At 47.3% G+C, this 22,292-nt stretch overlaps 1 protein-coding gene across 3 annotated transcripts in view; it reads left to right on the forward strand.

Moving 5' to 3' along the window:
• The window catches only part of ADGRD1 (adhesion G protein-coupled receptor D1), a 150,265-nt gene that overhangs the window by 10,814 nt on the left and 117,159 nt on the right, over positions 1 to 22,292 (forward strand). The window contains exons 4-7 of one of the 3 annotated variants that reach the window (XM_082418223.1): positions 1,211 to 1,306; positions 3,094 to 3,216; positions 18,313 to 18,492; positions 21,137 to 21,391. In XM_082418223.1, the coding sequence (XP_082274349.1) occupies positions 1,211 to 1,306; positions 3,094 to 3,216; positions 18,313 to 18,492; positions 21,137 to 21,391 (654 nt within the window). The remainder of the gene's footprint in view (positions 1 to 1,210; positions 1,307 to 3,093; positions 3,217 to 18,312; positions 18,493 to 21,136; positions 21,392 to 22,292) is intronic. The other 2 variants (XM_082418225.1, XM_082418224.1) reach the window with 2 other exon arrangements.

The following is a 22,292-nucleotide window of genomic DNA, read 5'->3' on the forward strand; positions in this document are numbered from 1 at the left end:
CTCAGATTCTAAAACTTTTTTTTTTTTTAATTTGCAAATTGAGAAGCATTACAGCTGAAGTCTGTCCTGCTGGCATCCTTAGAGGAGCTCAGTCAAGGAGCAGGGCCCTCCAGAAGGGTGCTGTCCTCCTGTGTAGGGCCACCGGAGGCCCTGCCTTATTCTGCATTGCCTCTTGCTTGTCTGCGTATCAGGCAGTGGTGGCGGCCACAGTGAAAACCTGCACTGGGCCACTGGGACTCCATATTTTCTCCAAATAGTCTGTACCACAGGGATGGACTGTCCCTGTGATAGTTATTTTATGACTACCTCAGGTTAAAAGAAATGGTTTCCCCTTGTTATAATCTAATTTTCTTTTCTCAGGGCCTTTACTTTAAAGCCTTTGAAAGGCGATCATTCCAAGTGGAAATTGCATTGTCAAAATAGCTCCTTGTTTAGGACCCAGGCGCTATTTTAGGAATTACTTCAAACAGAGCTCAAATAATGATCTGTATATTTCTCTCCTCACCCCCTCAGCTCATTTCACTGCCATAGATCATCAGATACAATTACACTGTGGTTGAATTTGTTCACCCAAAGTATTATTTTCCCATAAAACTCGAGCTATATTGGTGTTTGTCCCAAAACACTTGAATGATGAAGGTTTCACTGCGCTGTTCTATTGGGTCCATTCTTTATGTTATCGTGCTTTACTGGCGTATTTCAATTTGATTACAGCCTTCACATTTTACTTCTGGGGACAGTTGAATGGTGCTGGGAATCATTGCGTGGAGGCACTGCTTTGTCATTTGTTGCTGAATTCCCTGTTGTTTTGTCCATTTCTCATAATAACATGCAGTTGTTTTCATGCTGTGTTGCTGTTTCATCAGTTCTTGTGACATCACAACCGTTAATCCTTTTGTTAAGGCTATTTTATGGCCGAGTTCAATTTCATATCTCTCAACTAAGTATCTGGATGGGGGCGGGAGCCAGCAAATCGCAACCAAATACAGCGGCGATCACGCCCTAGGTTTGGGACTGAACGGGGTCGCTGGAGTTGCCGTACTGTCCCCTGAAAAAATTAGAGGGAGGTGGGGTCGGAAGAGAAAATCCAAGCTGTTTGCGGGGTGAAAGGCACACTTGTCGATGCGTGTTGAGTTGAGAGATATGTCGGTTCCATTTGTTTTTTGTGTCACTCATTCATTGTGCTTTTTTCTTTTGTTGTTTCACCCAGCATTGCGAACCCACAACCTCACTGTGCTTCTTCCCCATAATTCTACCTTTGTATATACCAATGACTCTGCCTACTCAAATTTCTCTGCAACCGTAGGTGAGCACATGTTTCTTCTGTGTTTGTCGAGTTTGGATCTGCAATGAATTGAAAGGCCATTCCGAGTTGGTTCTATATGAATTCACTATATCTTGACTAGCAAACAAGCAAATAACCAGAAAAAGAGCCAAAGATCCAGGGTATTGAAGATAACAACTTCGAATTAGGTCTAAAGGAATTACCACAGATTGCAGTACATTAGGGGGCATCTACACGCTTTCAAGCGACCAGGGTCTTCCAAACCAGCTGCTTGTTTTCAGAACAATACAGACATAAGATGAGTAGTTTCTAAAAATAGAACTTGTTTGGATTTTTAAATGGATTATATTCTTTGGGGGAGGAAAAACATGCCCTCTGAATGGAAAATTAAAGTCGATTTAAAAGTACCTCATCAAAAATCTGATCTCTTACAAACATTAAAATCGGCATTTCTTCTGTAGCTGGAATTTTTTTTTTTAATCATTAGAAGCTGTTTTCTAAGACACAGCCACAAGAGTCATGGCTAAATGACTATCTTATTTAATAACCTCCAGAGCCCGTATGTTTCAGATTTTGCTTATGCAGCACAGAGCAGAATGGATAGTAGCAATTGGGCAGCTCTCTGGTCAGTACGGAGAGTCAGCTCAGATAATTTAGATCTCACTCCTGATCTTTTTACAATATATAACCTGATTGCTCTTTCAACTATGGGGTGTTTCGCTTCCAAAATTAATTTTGCCAAGCAAACAGTCGGGTTTATACAGCCTCATTCAATGACATACTGTGAGTTGCCCATGTAACTTTGTAATATGTAGATCATCTCCAGCAATAAACGAGATAGATGAAAAAAAATAAGTTTAAACATGATAAGGAAAAACTTGAAGCCCTTTGAGTTGGTATCCACATGCCAATGGTTGTCAGAAAATCTGAGCTGGGGTAGCAGTCGGTCAAAGAGCCTCCAGTGATTCTGTACATCTTCATCTGGGTCGATGGCTCCAAGGGCAGGAGGCATGTGCCACAGGGCAGAGGGTCATCTGGGCGACTTTGACCCCAGTCAACAATACGTGACTCATCACCCTTGGCTTCAATTCTGTAAACCACTGACACCATCAGAGAGGTTTGCTATGGGAATGGGGCAAACAAAAAGATGACGGAGCTGGCGTCTCTGCCAGGACTGCTGGCCCTGTGGTCTTGTCGTTGGCGGGCTCTTCTGGGACAACTCGAAGTGTAGCTCTGCATGTCCTTCCTAGTGTTTGAAAATGAATTCTCTTAAAATCATGGGCTCCCATGTCTAGGATTGGGGGCTCTCAATGAGAACTCAAAAGGAGAGAGAGTTCACGTGTAGTTTTACGTTCAAACTTGAATCTCAGTGTTTCACTTGGAAAGTCTAGTGTGAAGATGGCAGTGAGAACTCATGAAGAGGTGGATGGAATGAAAGTTTAGGGCAGTAGGAGATTCTAATCACATGGCTTCCGGTAACTCAACTGTCGGCCAACATAGCAATTATAACAGTGTTCTATAACAGTACATATTATACACTGGTATGATATTAATTAATGTGATACAATATTAATAGGATAGAATACTTAATATTGACACGAATGTATATTATTTGTGATTTAGTTCTTAATTATGAAATGTTAACTACCGTTAATATTATATAATAATATATAATGTTAGAAATATTTAATTATAAATACAAATAACACAGTATACTTAGACGTAAGTTGTTTGTAAGCCTGACACATCTCTGGACGTCGCATCTCATGCGATTATTAACCTACAGTGTTGCCATTCTTCTCACTTAGATATTGTAGAAGGAAAGGTCAACAAAGGCATTTACCTCAAGGAGGAAAAAGGAGTCACATTTCTCTATTACGGAAGGTACAAAACTTCTTGCATCAGTAATCCAGCACAGTGCGGCCCTGAGGGTGAGTGATGAGCTCCATTCTTTTTCTTTTTCTTCTTTTTTTTTTTTTTTAGTTCATTTCATTGCCAGGTACCATCTGTTGCTCTGGGCCGTGGCAGATGTGAAGGCGAAGTTCGGCTGCAGGACACGTGCAAAATGTCACATACGGCTTTGAGGGGAGGGGAGGGGAGGGATAGGCAAGCAGACACCTAGAGTCCTAATGAGAGACTGGTCCTGGAGATGGAATTAAAACACCGTCTCGTGAAGGTGTGAGAGCAAAATATTTAATCTTGTAAAGCAAAAACAAACAAACAACAACGACCAAAAAACCCAAGAAACAAACAAAAAAGAACCCTCCATAAAAAGCAGGCACAGTGATATCACACTGGAGTTTGGATGGGGCCATGGAGCTTGTGGGAAGTAAATTGATGGTGTGGCTCACAGAACGTTATTTCTGGCTCCAGGATGTTGGCGATGGATCTGGGCGGGGCGTGCCTTTTAAGACTTGTGCCATGGGTTTGCTCCTTTTATATCCATCAAGATTGGAGGGGGCAGTGGAGAGAGATGTCCCAGCAAGAGGTTGCAGGTCTGTGGTTGAAATAATGCCATGGACGAAACACATAGATGCAAAAGAGATGTTAGGAACCTATTCCTTCTTCTTTTTTTTTTTTTTTTTCTTCTATGAAAAGTAAACTGCTCTCCAGTATCTGAGCTTCAGACAATGGACATCTGAGCCACATTTCAAAACTTTCTGGGAAATTGTTCTCTGCCATCCAAATCAGCTTCAAGCTTCCAAGTTCCATTATCCTAAGGAAATAAAAAATTTTCTTTCTAGGAAAGAAAAAAGTTTAATGCAAGCCAATTTGAAAGCCCTAAGGCTTTTTGGACATCCATGGCCTTATCAAAACCGCCCAGTGATGAATTCATTGTTCTTGACTCTGGGCCATAATGGGTTACATTCCAGTAAAAGTAAACAAAAGCTTAACAAGGTGATAACATGTGGAAGGAAACATTTTGGACTTCGCAGAACCCAGAGTTTTGAGAAAGGGTTTCGAGGTCCAAAACCACGCCAGGTTTACAAATCCACAGTTCAAGCTGTTCCTGAATTCAAACAGCGCTATAAACACAGCAGCCTTGTTTATTCCTCTAAATTTAAAACAGCCCCGCCTCAGCTACAAGGACTAAGAGAAGCGAGGAGGCAGTCACGCCTGCCTCACCCCTTCCCTGCCTCGGTCAGGAAGGCGGTGAGGGGGGGGGGTCTCTGCCTGCTTTCTCTCTGGGTCTGCAGGGAACGGCCTCTCCCGGAGGACAGGGGTCTCTACAGCCTCAGCTACCAACCGGAATTGACCCGTGTGGGATGCAAGGTCCCAGGAATTCCAGTGACTGGGGATGATCACAGATGACCTGTCTTTGAAGGGTGACTATGATGGGACCAGTGGGGCAGCCCAGCTATTGCAAATCAGAACTATTGGGAAGTTTTACCTGAACTCTGCGGTCATAAATTAGAGGCCTCCGAGCTGACTCTGGCCCGTGGCTGCGTTTCATTTTGCAAAAGCACGGAGTTACAAACTTTTACTTAGTTGCCAATGTTGAAAAATAGGAAGATTTCACATAAAAATATGAATTTCCAATTTCTATTGAGAAATCCACCCCTCCACCCAGCCCCTGGCCCATTCTGATTGGGTGGGGCTGAATGGAACAGCCCCCTTTGTGATGGACATTTCCCTTTGGTTCATCACAGACTTCGGACCCTTTGATCATTGGGCCAGTTGGACACAGAGCACGTTAACGGCATGGGCTCTGAGGCCAGGTGGCCTGGGTTCCAATTCCTGTTCTAACGCTTTCTGCGGTGACCTTGGGTAACCATTTAACCTCTGAGTCCCAAGTTCCTTATCTGTAAAATGGGTCCATCAAAGTACCTTGCTCATGGGGTTGTTCTGAAGACTGGCACGTGGTTGGTCCAGCATTGAGAGGCCCTTGGGGTCAAGTTTGGTGGCTCCAAACGTCCCTCCTGTCACCAGGATCTTGGTCCTCACCCAGTCTGCCCGCTTGTATGTGACCCTGTGACAGGGGCTGACATGGTTGGACTGATCATAATAATTATGTGACCCTGTGACAGGGGCCGACATGGTTGGGCCGATCATAATAATTATGTGACCCTGTGACAGGGGCCGACATGGTTGGACCGATCATAATAATGACCCACAGTTGTTTATCATTTACTTTGTGCCAGTCAATGTTCTAATCCCATTACATGTATTAACTCATTTCATCCTCAAGAAAACGAGACAGACGAGAGCTCAGGTGGTAGAGAGAGCTGTGAACTTTGGCTTCACCTCCCACCCCGTTGACAACTTTCCCTGTGTCATGTTAACTGGAGCCTTTTAAGGTGTTTTTCGGGTGGCCGCTTTCTCTAGAGAATGGCCAGATATCCAGGGAAGCCAGGAAGCCTCAAGTCAGCCTTGGCCCCCAGAGACCGTGCTGCTGGGGGGCTTAATGCGGATGCGGAGGGAGGCTGGGTATTCCTACATCCACCTCCCTTGGTGTGGTCTTCAGACAGGGCCACCGAGCATGGGTGCCATCCTGAGGACCACGGCATGCGTTTCCCCATTTTACTGACCATATCCTTTGCTCTGGTGGGTTTCCCTGGAGCCTCAAATAGCTTGTATTTCTGGGTTTAAGGAGAACAGGGAAGGTCCGTCCAGCGTTTTCCAAATCAAAGTCCACATAGCATGTGAAGTAGGTGAGATGATTTCAGGTGCACTTGGAGCGATTAAACAATTAATGGTTATGTTTTTATTTTAAGATAGCTCGTCAGAAGCTTAAGATAGCTTTCATAGATATTCTTTAGGACGAGACTTCAGTAAGTAGTAAGCTTTGAAAATGGGTTGACTTAAAGAACAGTGTTTCATAATAATAATCTAGGTGCTGTTCAGATAAGATGAAAATGTGAGTGATTAAAACGTAGGCAACATTGGATCAGCCTTTTCAGATACATTGATCGGGCGTCCTCATGTTTTTTGGAGGTGATGGTGGGCACAAATGTATAACCCACTATTCTTATAACAACCTTATATATATATATATATATGTTTCGTTATAAGAATAATGGGTCATATATACATATATATTGGCCTCACTGCACAGCTTGTGGGATCTTAGTTCCCTGACCAGGGATTGAACCCAGGCCCCAGCAGTGAAAGTGCCGAGTCGTAACCACTGGACCGCCAGAGAATTCCCCCAACATTTAAATAAAGAGAGAATCGCTCCCCATGCCCACTCCAGCAGGTCAACTGTTTTCATATTTGTGATTTCCCAATTCTCTTGGCCTCTGTTCATATTTTTGGCTGATTTTTTTTTTTAAAGAATGTTTTAGGAGACAGGATTGAGGTTAGAGCTTTTCAAAAAAGGATAAAACATCTGAGCAGTTCAGCTGTCTGTCCCTCTCCAAGTTCTCAGGTAGAACGTGGAATCGTCTTCCTCTGCCAGGCTGCCCACTCCAGGCTCTTGAACCCACACCCTGCTCGTCCTAGGGCTTCTCTCCACCCGCTCAGCCGGCTTCCCTTGCTTGTCTGAGCTGAACGTGGGGCCTGCCTTTTGGCAAATGGTATCTCCTGGGCAAGTGTTCTTCTGGGTGCTGCGTGCAAATGCAGGAGAAGCTTTTGAGGAACTTTTGAGAGAAAAAGGCTATTTGAACATTAACCGAAGGAAACACAGTCTATGTTCCTTAAATGCCGAGGTGTCTCGCTGCCAGCTCCCACGACCAGCAAACACACAAGCGGGGAAACTCAGCGTGGGAAGGGGCTCTTCCTGAGATGTTCCAGCCTCTTGTTTCATTCCCCTGCAGACCCTGAGAGCTCGGCTCGAGTGTTACTTTTGCAGGGGTGAGTCCCAGACCAGCTGCGTTCCTCTGTCTGTGCTCTCACATCTCCCTGTATGTTCTCCCTCGAGCCCTTGCACCGGTGGTGATGACCTGCTCATTATCTGTCTTCCTTCTTTGGCCTTTAGCTCTGTGAAGGCAGGGACTCTGTGTGTCTTGGTCACTGCTGTATTTTCAGGGGTGAATATCAGCATCGTAGATGTTTGACCCGTGTCACTTGAACAGATACGTCTAGTCTGTCTTTTTGATGTTAAATTCCTTTGAATGCTTCCCCAGCAAGTGTCTGATGGGCTGTCATTTGACTATCACCCTCGATGGGCCCTTCTCCATTCCTAAAGGGGCCCGTCCCATTTTTGTACTCCTTGGACCTTTAGAAACTTATTTCTGATATTGGATGAAATTCCATCTTGAGTAATTATCTCTAATTTGAGTTCAACTCTAAATCACCTTGGCTCCCCGCAGGAAAGACATTCTCTCTGTTTTACTCATTAGCTTTACCTTTCCTCCCTCTGGAAACGCGCCCTTTGTTTTTCCCTCTTTTGCATTAGAGCTTCCCCTGCTTATAAACACCAAGAAGCCTGCTATAGCTCCGTAGCAGCAGCTGGGAAATCTCACCATCCACATTCCCTTCTTCTCAACTTCGATAGGACTTTTTTGCCCTTTGCGTTAGGTTACTAAATTTAAAAAGCTGTCAACAAAATGCTAAAATATTTGCAGAATTGAGTTTCAGGACGGTAATTTCCAGAATGGTCTGATGGTTACAGGCTGGGCATGGATCCAACTTCTGTCTCCCTCAGATGACTGGGGGTTATGGGGCTGTTGGAAAGCCTGAAGGAGCCTCAGAGAGGAGTATTCATTCAGTATGCCCATTTCACAGAGGGGGAAACCGAGGCCCAGAGGGGGCACAAGACAGCCTAGAGCCACATGGCGATTTAGTGCAGAGTATCTCAAAGCGTTGTTTCCAGACCATCAGCAGAAGAGTCTATTGCAGAGATCGTTAAAAATGGAAGTTCTCAGGCTCCAGCTCAGAACCCACTGAATCAAAATCTCCATGGATGAGGCCTGGGAATCTGTAGTTTTAGCCAGGACCTCCAGGTGATTCTCATGGACTGAATCACAGAACGAACTGGCCAAGGCTGACTCCGTCCCACAGATGTGTTTTGTTTGCTGGCATTATGTCGATTCTCACATATTTTATACTTTAATCAGCTTTCTAAATTGTTCTCGACAGGATGGGTGGGTCCAAATAGCCTGGCTCACTGTTTGCAGAAACAGAGCCTCTCTCACAGTGCTTTAAATGTTTTTTTTTAAAAATTAATATTTAATTCCTATATAAGAGAAAATTTCATTAAAAAATCTATACTTCTGACTTCTCTTAAAAAATCAGAAAATCCAACAGTGTTCCCTGCCCACCTGGCAGTGGTTGGTTACTGACCGTTTCCTTTGGAATGGTCCGATGGTCTCCAGATTTCCTGAGTCCCCAGCGTTCTCAGTTCCCTGCTTGCTGAGACTGAAGGGCAGCTGCCACTCACCTGTTGGTCTCTTAAAATAATAATGAGGAGAGAAATGGTTAGTGTGAAAGAGAGTCCTACAGCACCAGGTATTTCTAGAAGAAATTAAAGAGAGCCTTTTTGGGGGGCAAGAAGGGTAGACATGAGTAGTAGTTGATATGCAGTGTTTGACCTGAGAAAGTGTGTCTGCATGTTGAAAGATACAGCCTGAGCTGCCTTCGAGAAACACGCTGGCTGTCTTACAGAGTTAATCCTCCTGGCAAGATGGGCTTTTGAGCTTATGGCCTCTGTCGTGTACACTAAAGTCTGAGAAACACTGCCCCTTTGGGTCTCTATCATCTTTCTCTCTGCATTTCATATATCACCTGTTCTCCTACCACTGCAAACTCAACTCTGGCTGAAGATGGAACTCCTTATCTTTCACCCGGTGTCTCTTCTGTTATCCAGATTCCCCGACACTATGACCTTCAGCTCTTTTTCTCTCCAAAGTTTGCTCTTTGCTGTATCATTTCTCCCACCTTATTTGATTGTTACTTCCTTGTCTTGAAATCATGGAGCTGGGAAAAAAAAATCTAAGGATACAGTGTGGAAGCTTCACCATCTTCACAGCTTCTCTTTGTCAAGTAAAAATCAGATATTATTAGGGAAGACAGTGAACACTGGGCCATGGAGTTGATACCTTGTAATGTTTCTACTTTAAGAGTAAGGTCTCTTGTATTCACTGGACCATATATAACCTCACACTTTGCTCCTCAATTGTTCTGTATGTTTAGGATGAATAAGACAATCTTATGAACCATTCTCTTTGTGTTTTTTGGCAGCTGGGTCTCCACAATATTGAGAATGGATGAGAATAGATCACTTGAAATTTGTACCGAGGAAACTTCCGCAGCCAGACGTAATTCTATTCTCATAGTCCTAAAGTGGACAAAAAAATGGCATGTCATTCCCTTAACTCGACTTTTGTAACATCGACTATCAAGGCAGTGAGGCTGGATGTGTTTATGCCAAAGAAGAAGTCCAAGGGCGGGTTATTTACTTTAATAGGTTGAGGTTGAATGATGTAATTATCTAAATTTCCAGTCATGCTAGAATGTTTTTAAGACTAGTGATTCTGAAATTTCATTCACTTTTAAATTGCTTTTATGATTTTTTTTTTTACCATATACACATAGCACCTGAACTATAATACTTATACCTTTTCTTTAAATTTTACTTACTTTGATTCAATTGAAAAGGAAACTTTCTATCACCCGCAAGAACTGAAAACCAATCTTGGTTCCCATAAGTAGAAGATACCTATATTGTTGAATTCTACGTGGGTACCATGGCCCACCAGAGGCTCTAAATTTGAGATGTGGCATTTCTGTGTTAAAATGGGGATTAGCAATTGTTACTTATGTACAAATGGACTTTCTCTTGTCACCATCAGAAGAACTGGAACACCATCGAGAAGGGACTCGTGATTCATGTTATGTAAAGACATGCCTATATGCTAAAATTCTCTTGGAGAAAGTGTCCGACACCAGAGGGGGTGGAATTGTCAACTCTTAGAAAGATGTAGGTAGAAATCATCATATCAACCTGTACTCTGCTGAAATGCAGAAGTAGGGATCACACTTTAGGGTCTTACAAAATCAGAGTTAGGCATCTACGGCAGAACCTTGCTGGTGGGCTGCTACCTAGGTGTCTGGGTCTTTTCTCAGCTTAGCCAGAAAGCCCAAATCTCCCCATCACTCTCTCCCAGCCTGTGCTCTTTTGGAAGCGCTCGGCAGGTGGTCACTCCGTAGAGACGCTCTGTCATCAGAACCCTGCACACTTGCTTCTTTCCTCCTCCTTCTGGGCCATACCGCACAGAAAACCCACTTAGAATCCTACAGTTGGTAGATTCCCTTGACATCCTCTATTCTTTATAAAGAAACCACAGCCCCAATTCTGGAGCCTCTCTTGACCAAAACCTGGGAGAACATCCAACTTCCATGCCTGAGATACGCCGTAATAAAATTGGATGTTGAACCAGCCAGATCAGATTAAAGGCCTTCCCAAACGAGCAGAATCTCTTTTTTTTTTTTTTTTTTTTTTTATGAAATCCTTTTTATTTTGAGATAATTGTCAATGAACACGCAGTCAGTTGTAAAAAATAATACAAAGCAACCCCACGTACCCTTAACCCATTTTGCAGTGGGCGAAGCTGAGTGATTAAGGCAAGGAACTTGAGGTGGGGAACGTCCTGATCTTCCTTGTGGGCCCAGGGTCATCACAGAGGTCCTTACAAAGGGAGGGGGCAGAGGGGCAGAGTCAAAGAGAGGTGTGAAGACGGCTTTGAAGTTGGGGGCGGGGCCAGGAGCCCAGGAACGTGGGCGCCTCTAGAAGCTGGAAGAGGGTCGGAACAAATTCTCTTCTGCAGCTTCCCAAGGGGACGCAGCCCTGCTCACCTCCTGATTTTAGCTCAAGTGGGACTTCTACCTCGAGAGCCTTGAGAGTCAATCGTGTTGTTATCAGGCATAGAACTATGCGGTGATTTGTAGGAAACTAACACAGAGGTACCGTCTCAGATTTCCCTCCTAACCCTAACCGCAGCTCTCGGACCCAAGTCTCTCCTGGCCACAGCTGCCTCACCAGCCTCCCCTCCTGCTTCTCTCTTACCCTCCTCGCCACGGCTCGTCACAAGACTGACATGAGGTCTGCTCCTTCAATGTTCCCCGGTCCTTCGTCCTGTGCCTTCCCTTGTCCGAGTCACACCCGTTCCCTTCAGATCTCAGGCCCACAGTGACCTTCAGGAAGCCTCTCTCAACCTCCAGGGTAGCTGGCGCCCTGCTCCGAGGCTCGCTGTGCGTGTCTCTCCTCCCTTGCCCTCATCACACCCGTCGCCGGGGGGACCACCGCGTGACTATTCACGTCGGTCTCTCCCTGCCCACGTGGTAGTAAGTCCAGGAGCCCAGGGACCCCGGGGTCTGCTCACTCTTCTGCCTCCAGACCCTCCCTCATAGTATCTGATGTGTATCAGCCACTGATTAAATGTTTGTCGAATGAATGAATGAATGAGGGTGCTGCTATGAACTGAATGTGTGCTCCCCAAATTCATGTGTTGAAATCTTATCCCTATGATAGTATTTGGAGGTGGGCCTTTGGGAGGTGGTTAGGATTCAATGAGGTCACGAGGGTGAGGGGTTAAGGCCCTTATAAGCAGAGGAGGAAACACGGGCTCTCTCTGTGAGCACGTACCAAGGAAGGCCACGTGAGGACAAAACCAGCAAGAGGGCTTTGCTGGCAACACGATCACAGCCTTCCAGCTTCCAGAACTGTCAGAAATAACTGTCATTTAAGCCACCCAGTCTGCGAGATTCTGTTATAGCAGCCCGAGCTTACTGAGTCAGGTGTTATCTAAGGTGAGACCGCAGCCCGGGAGTGAAATTGATGGCCTTGTTTCTTTTTTTTTAAGTTTTATTGGCTTTAATATCAAAAAATTTTTTATTGAAGTATAGCTGATTTACAGTGTTGTGTTAGTTTCTGCTGTACAGCAGTGATTCAGTTATACATATGTATACTTTCTTTTTGGTATTCTTTTCCATGATGGTTTATCACAGGATATTGAATATAGTTCCCTGTGCTGTACAGTAGGAACTTGTTGTTTATCCATTATATATATAATAGTTTGCATCTGCTGACCCCAAACTCCCACTCCACCTCTCCCCCTTGCCCCCTCCCCCTTGGCAACCACAAGTCTGTTCTCTAGGTCTGTGAGTCTGTTTCTGTTTTGTAGATAGGTTCATTTGTGTCATAGTTTAGATTCCACATATAAGTGGTATCATATGGTCTTTCTCTTTCCGACTTGCTTCACTTACTATGATAATCTCTAGTTGCATCCATATTGCTGCAAATGGCATTATTTCGTTCTTTTTTATAGCTCAGCAGTATTCCACTGTATATATGTACCACATCTTCTTTATCCATTCATCTGTTGATGGACACTTAGGTTGCTTCCATATCTTGGCTATTGTAAATAGTGCTGCTATGAACACTGGGGTACATGTATCTTCTTGAATTAGAGTTTTCTCTGGATACATGCCCAGGAGTGGGATGGCTGGGTCACATGGCACTCTATTTTTCAGTTTTTTGAGGAACCTCCGTACTGTTCTCCATAATGACTGCACCAATAGTGTAGGAGGGTTCCCTTTTCTCCACACCGTCTCCAGCATTTGTTATTTGTAGACTTTTTAATGGTGGCCATTCTGACCGGTGTGAGGTGGTACCTTGTGGTAGTTTTGATTTGCATTTCTCAGATGATTAGCGATGTTGAGCATCTTTTCATGTGCCTGTTGGGATGGCGTTGGTTTTGATGCTCTCAGCTTCCCACTCCAGAACATTCTTGAGCCTGCTCTGCTGGCTCTGGGTGGTTCTCATGGAAACTTGCTTTCAGCTGGTTGTCGTAGTCGACATGTGTGGATAAGCTCATGTCCTCTCATGCCATTGCACTGTAGGTGGACGTGTGTCTCACACAGGCCTAGGGCCACCTCTGTCTTCAACCAAGTCCTCTTGGAAACAGGAAAGGATGGAGAGTCTCCTTGCTCCCCCTCTCGCCCTGCAGCCGCTTCTCCAGCATCCTCCCCCGAATCAGCCACCCACAGCCGTGGTCAGGAAGGAAGGAGGGAGCCACGTGCACATCCTTGTGGTGGCCTTTGGTGGGACTTTGGGATCAGGAAGGGGACTCCTCTGTGGATTGTCAAACTTCAGCTGAAAGGTTGTAAGCAACAGAAACGCAACTCAGCTAGGCTTGGGGGATTTACTGAGTGGATCCAGGTAAAGACTGTGTTCTGGTTATCGACTGCTGCGTAACAAGCACTCCCAAACTTAGCAAGTGCAACACAATTTAGCATCACCTCTCATGGTTCTGGGGGTTGCCAGGGCTCTCACGCAGCTGCAGCCGTGGCGGCCAGGACTGGGTCCTGTGAAGGTGCCCCTGAGGTGGATATCTAAGACCACTTTCTTCACTCACATCTCTGGCACCTCCAGCTCCTCTACATGGTTTCTTTCTCCACCAGCAGAGTCTGGACTTGTTCCACGTTGGCTTTGAGCTCCAAGAGGCAGAAAGCTGAAGCTCCCAGACAGTTAATGGCTGCACCTGGAACTTGGCCATGGCCACTTCTGTTGACTCCGCTTGGTCAAATCAGCCAGAGGGCCGGTGGAGAAATTGGCCTGAGTCTTGATGGAGAGCGGGAAGGTCACATGGCATGAAAGGAGATGGGATGGGAGATGGTGTGGCTTCTTTGGGAGATGGAGCCTGCCACAAGCTGGGTCCAGGTGCTTAGATAACGCCACCAAAAGTTTGTGTTTCTCCATCGCTCTGGCTGTGTTCCAAGAAGGCTTTCCAGGTGTGATAGCAATGTCTGCTCAGAGTCTCCAGGACTCCCTTTTATTGGCTGAAGCCTGTCCGTCTCTGAGCCAGTCCCTGTGATTCCGACTGGTCCAGCCCATGTGAACCTGGGGCTGTGTGGTCAGCCCCACCTGATCTAGAGGAAACAGGGGTGGGGAGGATGGTTCCCCCCAAGAACGTGGAGGTGCTGTGCTGGGCGAGGGAGGATGGATGCCGGGCGGCTACATCCCCTGCGGGTCGCCTTGCCCTCCCTGCTGCCTGCTGCTTTGGTCCACTTTGAGTTACCAACATGCAGGGCACGGTGCTGAGTCCATGGGTCTGGGAAGAACTGCTCCTCTACCTGGAGAGATTCCCTACCCACCCCTGCCTGCCGCCTCTGCCCCGCCCACAGCAGACACCGAGAGGATAACGCACAAGGAGACTTCCTCGCCTAGCCCAGGTCTGTAGTGTGCATTTTTCTCCTCCACGGAATGCCTTCGAATCTTTTTTGTCTAATTCAGTGAGTGAGTCCTCTCCCAAACAACACTGTCTCCAAGGGAAGACAGAGAGATGACAAGTGCAGACTCCAGAGCCAGACTGCCTGGTTCAAATCCTAACTCTGTCGCTGGCTGTGTGGCCTTAGACAAGTTACTTTACCTCTCTTGGCTTCAATCCTCTCACTTGTAAAATGGGGACCGTACTAACATCTAGTTCATAACCCTAACTGTAACCCTAACCCTAACCCTAGTCGGGAGGACTAAATGAATTAATACATGAAAATTCTTGGGACATTCTATCTTGCTCAAAGTAAGTTCTCCTTAAGCAGTGGTGATCCTACTTTTCTTTATAAAGTGTTCTTTATATAGTAAGGAAATTCATTTCTTGTTTGTTCAGCGTTTTACAAATAATTTTTTCCTGGGTTGTCATTTGTCTTTTGACTTTGTCATGGTAAATTTTTTGCCTTGCAAAATTTTATAACATTTATGCACTCAAATGTATCCACCTTCTCTTGGGACAGCTGGATATTTTTTCTTTTCTTTTTTTTTTTTTGGTCTTATTGAGAAAGAACTTTCCTCACATTATTTTTTTCGGACGGATGAGGATTCAATGCTCATAAGAAGAAGAAAAGTATTGAATCGATTTGTCAATATTGCATTTCTTTTTTTTCAGATTTTTTTCTCCTTTGTGTTGACAATTCCAAGTGCAAGAAGCAAAGTTCCTGAAAATGCTAATATTAGAGGGCTCATTGTGAATCTTTTAAGACTCTGTGAAGACGTGAATTGATATTTAAATACAAGCTGTCCCTCAGATAGAAATGATTATTTTGTAGGCTGAATGAACAAAAATGAAAAGCTTGGCTCACAGTAACCATGGTTTGCTTCAATCTTCCCTTACCTAATGCCAAATTGAATGTTTTATTTTTATTTGTCTTCCTGGACAGAAAGATATTTGGCCAAGACAGGACTGAGTGAAAGGAATTTTTAAATGCAGCAAAGTGTTTGGAAAAAATGGACTTTTGTGAATCCCGCTGGGACTTCGTTTCATAACAAGTTTCACAATGTGCCGTGTTCGTGTCCCTGTGAAATCGGTTGTTTCTGAGTGGAGAGGCATGGCAGGAAGGCGTGGGTCGTTTTTGGACTCTGCGCCACTGCAGTGCGAGGCAGACAGAAGTACTGGGTGCCCCGGGCCTGGGAGTCCCCTCCACCTGCTGAGAGGACCCGTGTCTGGGACAGCCCAGCCGCCCTCTGAGCAAACTGCCGGAGTCCCATCCTTTTGCTGGCGTGACCTGTGTCCCAGGGCACTTTTGGGGACTTTTCTTTTTCCTCAGTAGCCCTGAGAACGTACGCCTTACGACTTGGAGCTCTACCCTGGAGCGTCTCTGAGCCTCGCCTGTTATTTTGAGGTTCCTCTTTACGTTAAAACAAAAATTAGAGAAATTCCAAACCAGGGTTATATAATCATGCCATGTTTTACATGTTTATATTAATCGTATTAAGGCTTTCGACCTACAAAGGTATAATGCAATGTAATTGTCACAATTATATTGTCATAAGACATCTGAACAACTTGTGACAAATATGTTGATTCATAAAGCATTACAGCCAGGATGGGTGGTGATGGGACAGAAGTTTATACTTGATGACAAATGTCTTCCTTTTTTTTTTTTTAATTAATTAATTAATTGATTTATTTATTTATTTTTGGCTGTGTTGGGTCTTTGTTTCTGTGAGGGCTTTCTCTAGTTGCGGCAGGTGGGGGCCACTCTTCATCGCGGTGCGCGGGCCTCTCACTATCGCGGCCTCTCTTGTTGCGGAGCACAGGCTCCAGACGCGCAGGCTCAGTAGTTGTGGCTCACGGGCCTAGTTGCTCCGCGGCATGTGGGATCTTCCCAGACCAGGGCTCGAACTCGCGTCCCCTGCATTGGCAGGCGGATTCTCAACCACTGCGCCACCAGGGAAGCCTGACAAATGTCTTCTTTTAATTCAGACTCTCTTAGACTGTGCCCATAATCTCATTTGAAGATAAGATCCAAAGTCTAAAATTGGTGCCCTTTATATAAATAAGGCCCAGGGCAAATGGCCGCCCCCGCTCCCCTCCCAGCCCCATCCTGGGCCTGTTTTGATCAACTCTGGGCACCTCCTCTCTCAGCATCAATGAAGCCTTCCCACCACAGAGCCTGGGCCAGGTTGGGAGGCCTGAGGCCGCCTGTTTTATTTCCGGCTTTCACCACCGAGCCCAGGCAGGCTGCATGCATTCACACACACACACACACACACACACACACACACACACACACACACACACACACACACACACAGTTTACTCATGGGCAAAGAAAGGGTAAATGTTACTGGATTCAGAGAAGCAGAGTGGAGGTAATCAGGGATCCACAGGGCAATTCCAGGAGCCTCCGGCCAGCTGTGGCCACTGTCGCCCCTCCCCGGGGAGCCTGCCCCTGGGCTGCAAAGTGATGGTGGGTCAGGGTCTCCGGCATCAGGAGCTGGCCTCGCTTCTCACACTCGCGCCCTGCTTCCCGTGATGGAGACACACCCACCAGTGGGCCAGCTCGTTCACGTGGAGGCTGGGGACCGGGCTCAGGAGTGTGCGGCTGCCAGGGCCTTCGGGTGCCCCGCTTTGTTGGGAATGAACAATTGTAGGTTTCAAAACCTTACAAAGTGGGCTTCCCTGGTGGCGCAGCGGTTGAGAATCCGCCTGCCAATGCAGGGGACACGGGTTCGAGCCCTGGTCTGGGAAGATCCCACATGCCGCGGAGCAACTGGGCCCGTGAGCCACAACTACTGAGCCTGCGTGTCTGGAGCCTGTGCTCCGCAACAAGAGAGGCCGCGATAGTGAGAGGCCCACGCACCGCGATGAAGAGTGGCCCCCGCTTGCCGCAACTGGAGAAAGCCCTCACACAGAAACAAAGACCCAACACAGCCAAAAATAAAATAAATATTTAAAAAAAAAAAAAAAAAAACCTTTCAAAGTGGCTTCCTCTTTGACTAGAAATGCCCTACTGGGAATTTACCCTAAAGGCATATAATCTGAGACATGCAGAAAGGTTTAGCTTCCAGCTCTGTTTGGGAAATTAAAAGTTGAAAGAGACTTTAAGACCCAGCCATGGAGAGAGGGGTTTGCTGTTTTTTTTTTTTTTTTAAAAATTACAGTTCCTGTTTATTTTATTTTTTGGCCATGTCACGTGGCTTTCGGGATCTTAGTTCCCCGACCAGGGATTGAACCCGTGCCCTCAGTGGTGAACGCACAGAGTCCTAACCACTGGACCGCCAGGAAGTTCCCTAGAGTTCCTGTTTAGAACGTCATGAGGTGCAGATACAAACAATGATGACATAGAGGTGTATTTAGGGACATTGGAGGGGGTCTATGATGTAGTAAGTTTTCAAAACATGTGGCTTATAAACCGGTACGTATGAATTGGTTCCTTTCTCTGTAAAATATGTCTATGGAGAGGCTTTGGAAGGAGCTACCTTAACTGCCGACGTCTGTAGGTCAGACTGAGTTTGGGTCTAATCTGAGTCAGTCTGTAGTTCAGGGACCTTGGGCAGACCGGACTCAAGTTTCTTCATCTGCCTAACGGGGTAAGCCGATGAATGATAATCGGGTTTTGTAGTATTTATGAGGAGAGGATTCATTTAAAACCCTTAGGAAAGTGTCTGGTACTTAGTGAGTTGTTCATAAATATCACCTGTTTTTATGGTCTGTAGTTTCTGGATTGAGCGTACACTGTCTCTGGAATGAGAGAAAAGAAAAGTGCCTTTTAAATGAAAATCAAAGAGCAGCAAGAACGACCTGCTTCGGTGAGGTGAAGTCCCATCCTGTTCGTTAAAAATAACCCCATGCCTTTTCTGTCCTCAGGGGTCACGTTCTCTTTCTTCTGGAAGACGCAAGCAGAACAGTCCAGAACAACCCCTTTCGCGTTCGGGGGACAGGTCATTTCCAACGGGTTCAAAGTCTGCTCCAGCGGCGGCAAGGGCTCCGTGGAGCTGTACACGCGTGACAATTCCATGACGTGGGAAGCCACCTTCAGCCCCCCAGGTAAGGGCGCCGCTGGCCCGGAGGGAGGCTCAGGCAGGCGGGAGGGGGGGCCAGACGCTGCGCTGTCGGTCCCCTGGCCTGCGGGCGGGTGAGCCCCGTCCCCTCAGGGGGCTGCTTGGGGGAACTTGCTGGAAAGGGTGAGATGGCATCCTTTGCGGAGATGTCTGCACGGCGGTTGAGGGGCGAGGTCCTTCGGGCGGACGCCTGGGTTCCCCCTGACCGCGGGATGACTGGGTCACTGCGCCATGTTACTTAGTGCCCCGAGCCTCAGTTTCCCTAGTGAAGGCATTAATGATACTTACCTCACAGTCTGGGGGAAATTACATGGAATATTGCACGCGGAGCGCTCAGCACAGAGGTTATTGTTCCTCCTTCTTTTCCTGTCTTTTCCCTCCTCCTCCTGCATCTTTCTTTTCCCTTCTCCTCCCGCCCCTCCTCCCGCCCCTCCTTCTTTTTAGTGGTGTAGACTTGCAAATGTTTAGACTTTGCCGTGAAAAAGCTTTTGGAAAAGAGGGGCTGACGATTAGGGGAAAGAAAGGCTGCCGGAGGGGAGGCGTGTGGGCACCAGGCCGGTGAGGGCCGGGGGTTCAGGAGGGATGGTCTGGACCAGCGTGGGGCCTGGGGGTTCAGGAGGGAGGGTCTGGACCAGCGTGGGGCCTGGGGGTTCAGGAGGGACGGTCTGGACCAGCGTGGGGCCTGAGGGTTCAGGAGGGATGGTCTGGACCAGCGTGGGGCCTGGGGGTTCAGGAGGGACGGTCTGGACCAGTGTGGGGACCGGGTATGTGCAGAGGTGGTTGAGTGCGTAGGTGGGTGTTGGGAGGCCACGTGGTCCTGTCTGACGATTCCTGTTTCCTCCGGGACTCAGTGTGACCCGTAGCTGGCCGGGCATGAGGTCAGAGGTGTGGGCCAGGAAGCTGGGGGAGGCTGGAGGTCTGGAGTGGGAACTGAGATGGGGAGAGGTGATGGGGGACCCAGAATGTCTTGAGGTAGCATGGACGGGCTGCCCAGTCCAGACTGGAGACTAAGAAGGGAATCGCGGAGGTGGAGGGCAAAGTGAGAGTCTAGAAGGATCTCCTTCAGGAGGAAATGACATCTCTGACATAGGCAAGGAAAATTCATTTTCGGACCATTTAAAGGAGGCTGCATGTCTCAGTTGTTAAAAAACCATGGACTTACACAGCCATAAATAAATAAATAAATAAATTTAAAATAAGTTAAAAAAAAAAACCAAAAAAACCATGGACCCTGGAGCCACGCAGCCTGGGCCAGATCCCGCTCTGCACCCCTCTGCTAGCGGTGCGCACCCGGGCGCCTGACTCGCCTGCCCTGTGCCTCAGCGTGTTCGTCTGTAATGTGAGCTCGATAACAGTATTCGGTCATAGGGTGACTGTGAGAGTGGAGAGAGCTAACGCACAAGGAGCCTACAGGAGAGGGGCCCCGTGAGCACTGACGCATCTGCCTGACTCTGCCGCTGCTGGGAGCTGGGACCAAGCGCGTACCTCCACCCCCGGAAAAGGGGCAAATTCAGCGCACACAGAGTTTGAGAGAATCTTGCGTATTTGCCCTCTCTGCTCCCCGAGGCCAGAGCTTGTCTCTGCGTCCTCTACCTGCTCAGACCTGCCTGTCCTGCCCCTGTTCATGGCTCTTATCACCTTCCACCTGCTATCAGTCTCTTCCGTGAGAGTCTGATCTCCGTGCCCCTTGGGGCTGACACAATATCAGGCACCCAGTCGTTTATCTTGAACATGTTTTAAGGTCAGATCTGCTGAATCCTGATTGTTTCCCCACCCAGAGAAATGGGGAGAACTGTAAACATTTCTGCCTGGCAATGTGCTCTTTATTTGTTCATTGAAGCGATTTTCACACTCCAGGGCAGTGATACTTTGGACCTGTCTCTGATCCAAGCGCTCTTCGGAGACTCGCGGTTAGAAAGTTGCGCAATCCCGAGCGAGGACCCCGGGGTAACTGCTGGGTGATTTAAGATGACCACCTGGCTCGGGTCGTAGGCTTCCTGTAAAGGGCGTCTTCCAGCAGCAAGTCCCTGAGGACGTCTGAGCACACATCTGCACAGCGAGGTGTGGCCCTTTGTGGGGCAAGCTGCCATCAGAGTCCAGTGAACTTCCTTCTTGTTGGTGAACGTGGTTCTCATGACAGAGAGACGAGTCATCACCAGGGCTCCTGACAGAGGTTCCTGGCGGAGCCAGGAGTGGTTTGTTCTCCCTCGGTGCTGCCATGTTGGTTGCTACCACCTGCTTGAGGTCAGGGCAGAGGTGGGTATCAGTGGCCTTTGGGCTGAATCAGGCCCTCAGATAGGTCTCGTTGACCTGCCCTGTGCTGGCCTAGGCTGGATTAAAAAAATATTTTGAACAAGTTATGACCATTAGTTATTACTTCATTTAATTTAAAATGGCGAAGGGTCTCCTTGAACGACTTCTGGGATTTGCGGGAGGGGGGGGGGTAACTTCTTTCCTGTGCTCCTGAGGACTGAGGGGAGTGAGATGTGCATTAGGACCTATACGAGAACTCAACCAACGGTGGCACTGACCCATCATCATGAGAAAGACAAATGTGCTTAAAACTAGAGTGACCACTGCATGGGGAGCTCGACCCACGTCATCAGAAGGGTGTCTCTGCTCTTTCCCAGGACCCTACTGGACTCATGTTCTGTTTACATGGAAGTCCAAGGAGGGCCTGAAGGTCTACGTCAACGGGACGCTGAGCACCTCAGACCCAAGTGGAAAAGTGTCTCATGCCTACGGGGAGCCCAACGTCAACCTCGTGATGGGGTCTGATCAGGACCAGCCCAAGCGCTACGAGAACGGCGCTTTTGACGAGTTCATCATCTGGGAACGGGCCCTGACGCCGGATGAGATCGCCATGTACTTCACAGCTGCCATTGGTCAGTGACAGGGGCGGGGCTGCGGGCCGGGTGTGACGTCAGCTCCCGGGGAGGGCGCGGGCTTCGGACCCACCTCCCCTTCCCAGCATGTTTCTTCTCCTCCCTCTCCTGATGCGGCCGTCAGCGCTGCAGGCTGAGGTGTGTCCTGATCAGCCTCATAAATACAATGGATTTTCTAGAACCCCTGCTCTCTAAGATGGAAGAATTCACAATTTACCAGAAACACACTGAGGTGAATATTCTCCTGCTGGTCACCAGGGAGTTTTCGAGGTGTTTGTGATAGATGGTTATGGAAAGCTTTGGGAATCAAGTGTTCCAGGTCCATCAGTGTGTTTGATCCACAGATGTTTACCACATGCGTCCCGCGTGCCAGACTCACCCACCATGGGCCCTCGGAGCGCCCCCAGGACGCCCCCTTCCTGCTTAGCACAGAGCGGTGGTTCAGGTCAGGGACCCGGGGGACAGTTGGACCTGGGTTCAGATCCTCACTCAACCACGATGAACTGTGGGACTTGGAAAGTCACTAATTAAAAAAATGGAGGTAAAATTCATAAAACATGAACGTCACCATTTTACAGTGTACAGTTCAGTGGTACTTACTATGTCCACATGTTGTGCAACCATCACCCCCAAAGGAACCCAGCACCAGTGAGCCGTCACTCCCCCTTTCCTCCTTCCCCAGCTCCTAGCAACCACTAATTTACTTTCTGTCTCTATGGATTTACCTATTCTGGATATTACGTATAAATGGAATCATATAACATGTGACCTTTCGTGTCTCATATGATGTCACTAGGAATCTCTGTTTTGGACTCTGCCTTCCTTTGCATAAAGATCTGTCTGCACAGGAAGCTGTGAGCTAGGGCTGCAGGTACCCAAAGGGGGCGTTTCCCTGGGTGAC

This window comes from Balaenoptera physalus (genome assembly GCF_965194825.1).
Source record: "Balaenoptera physalus genome assembly, chromosome: 12".
NCBI lineage: Eukaryota > Metazoa > Chordata > Mammalia > Artiodactyla > Balaenopteridae > Balaenoptera > Balaenoptera physalus.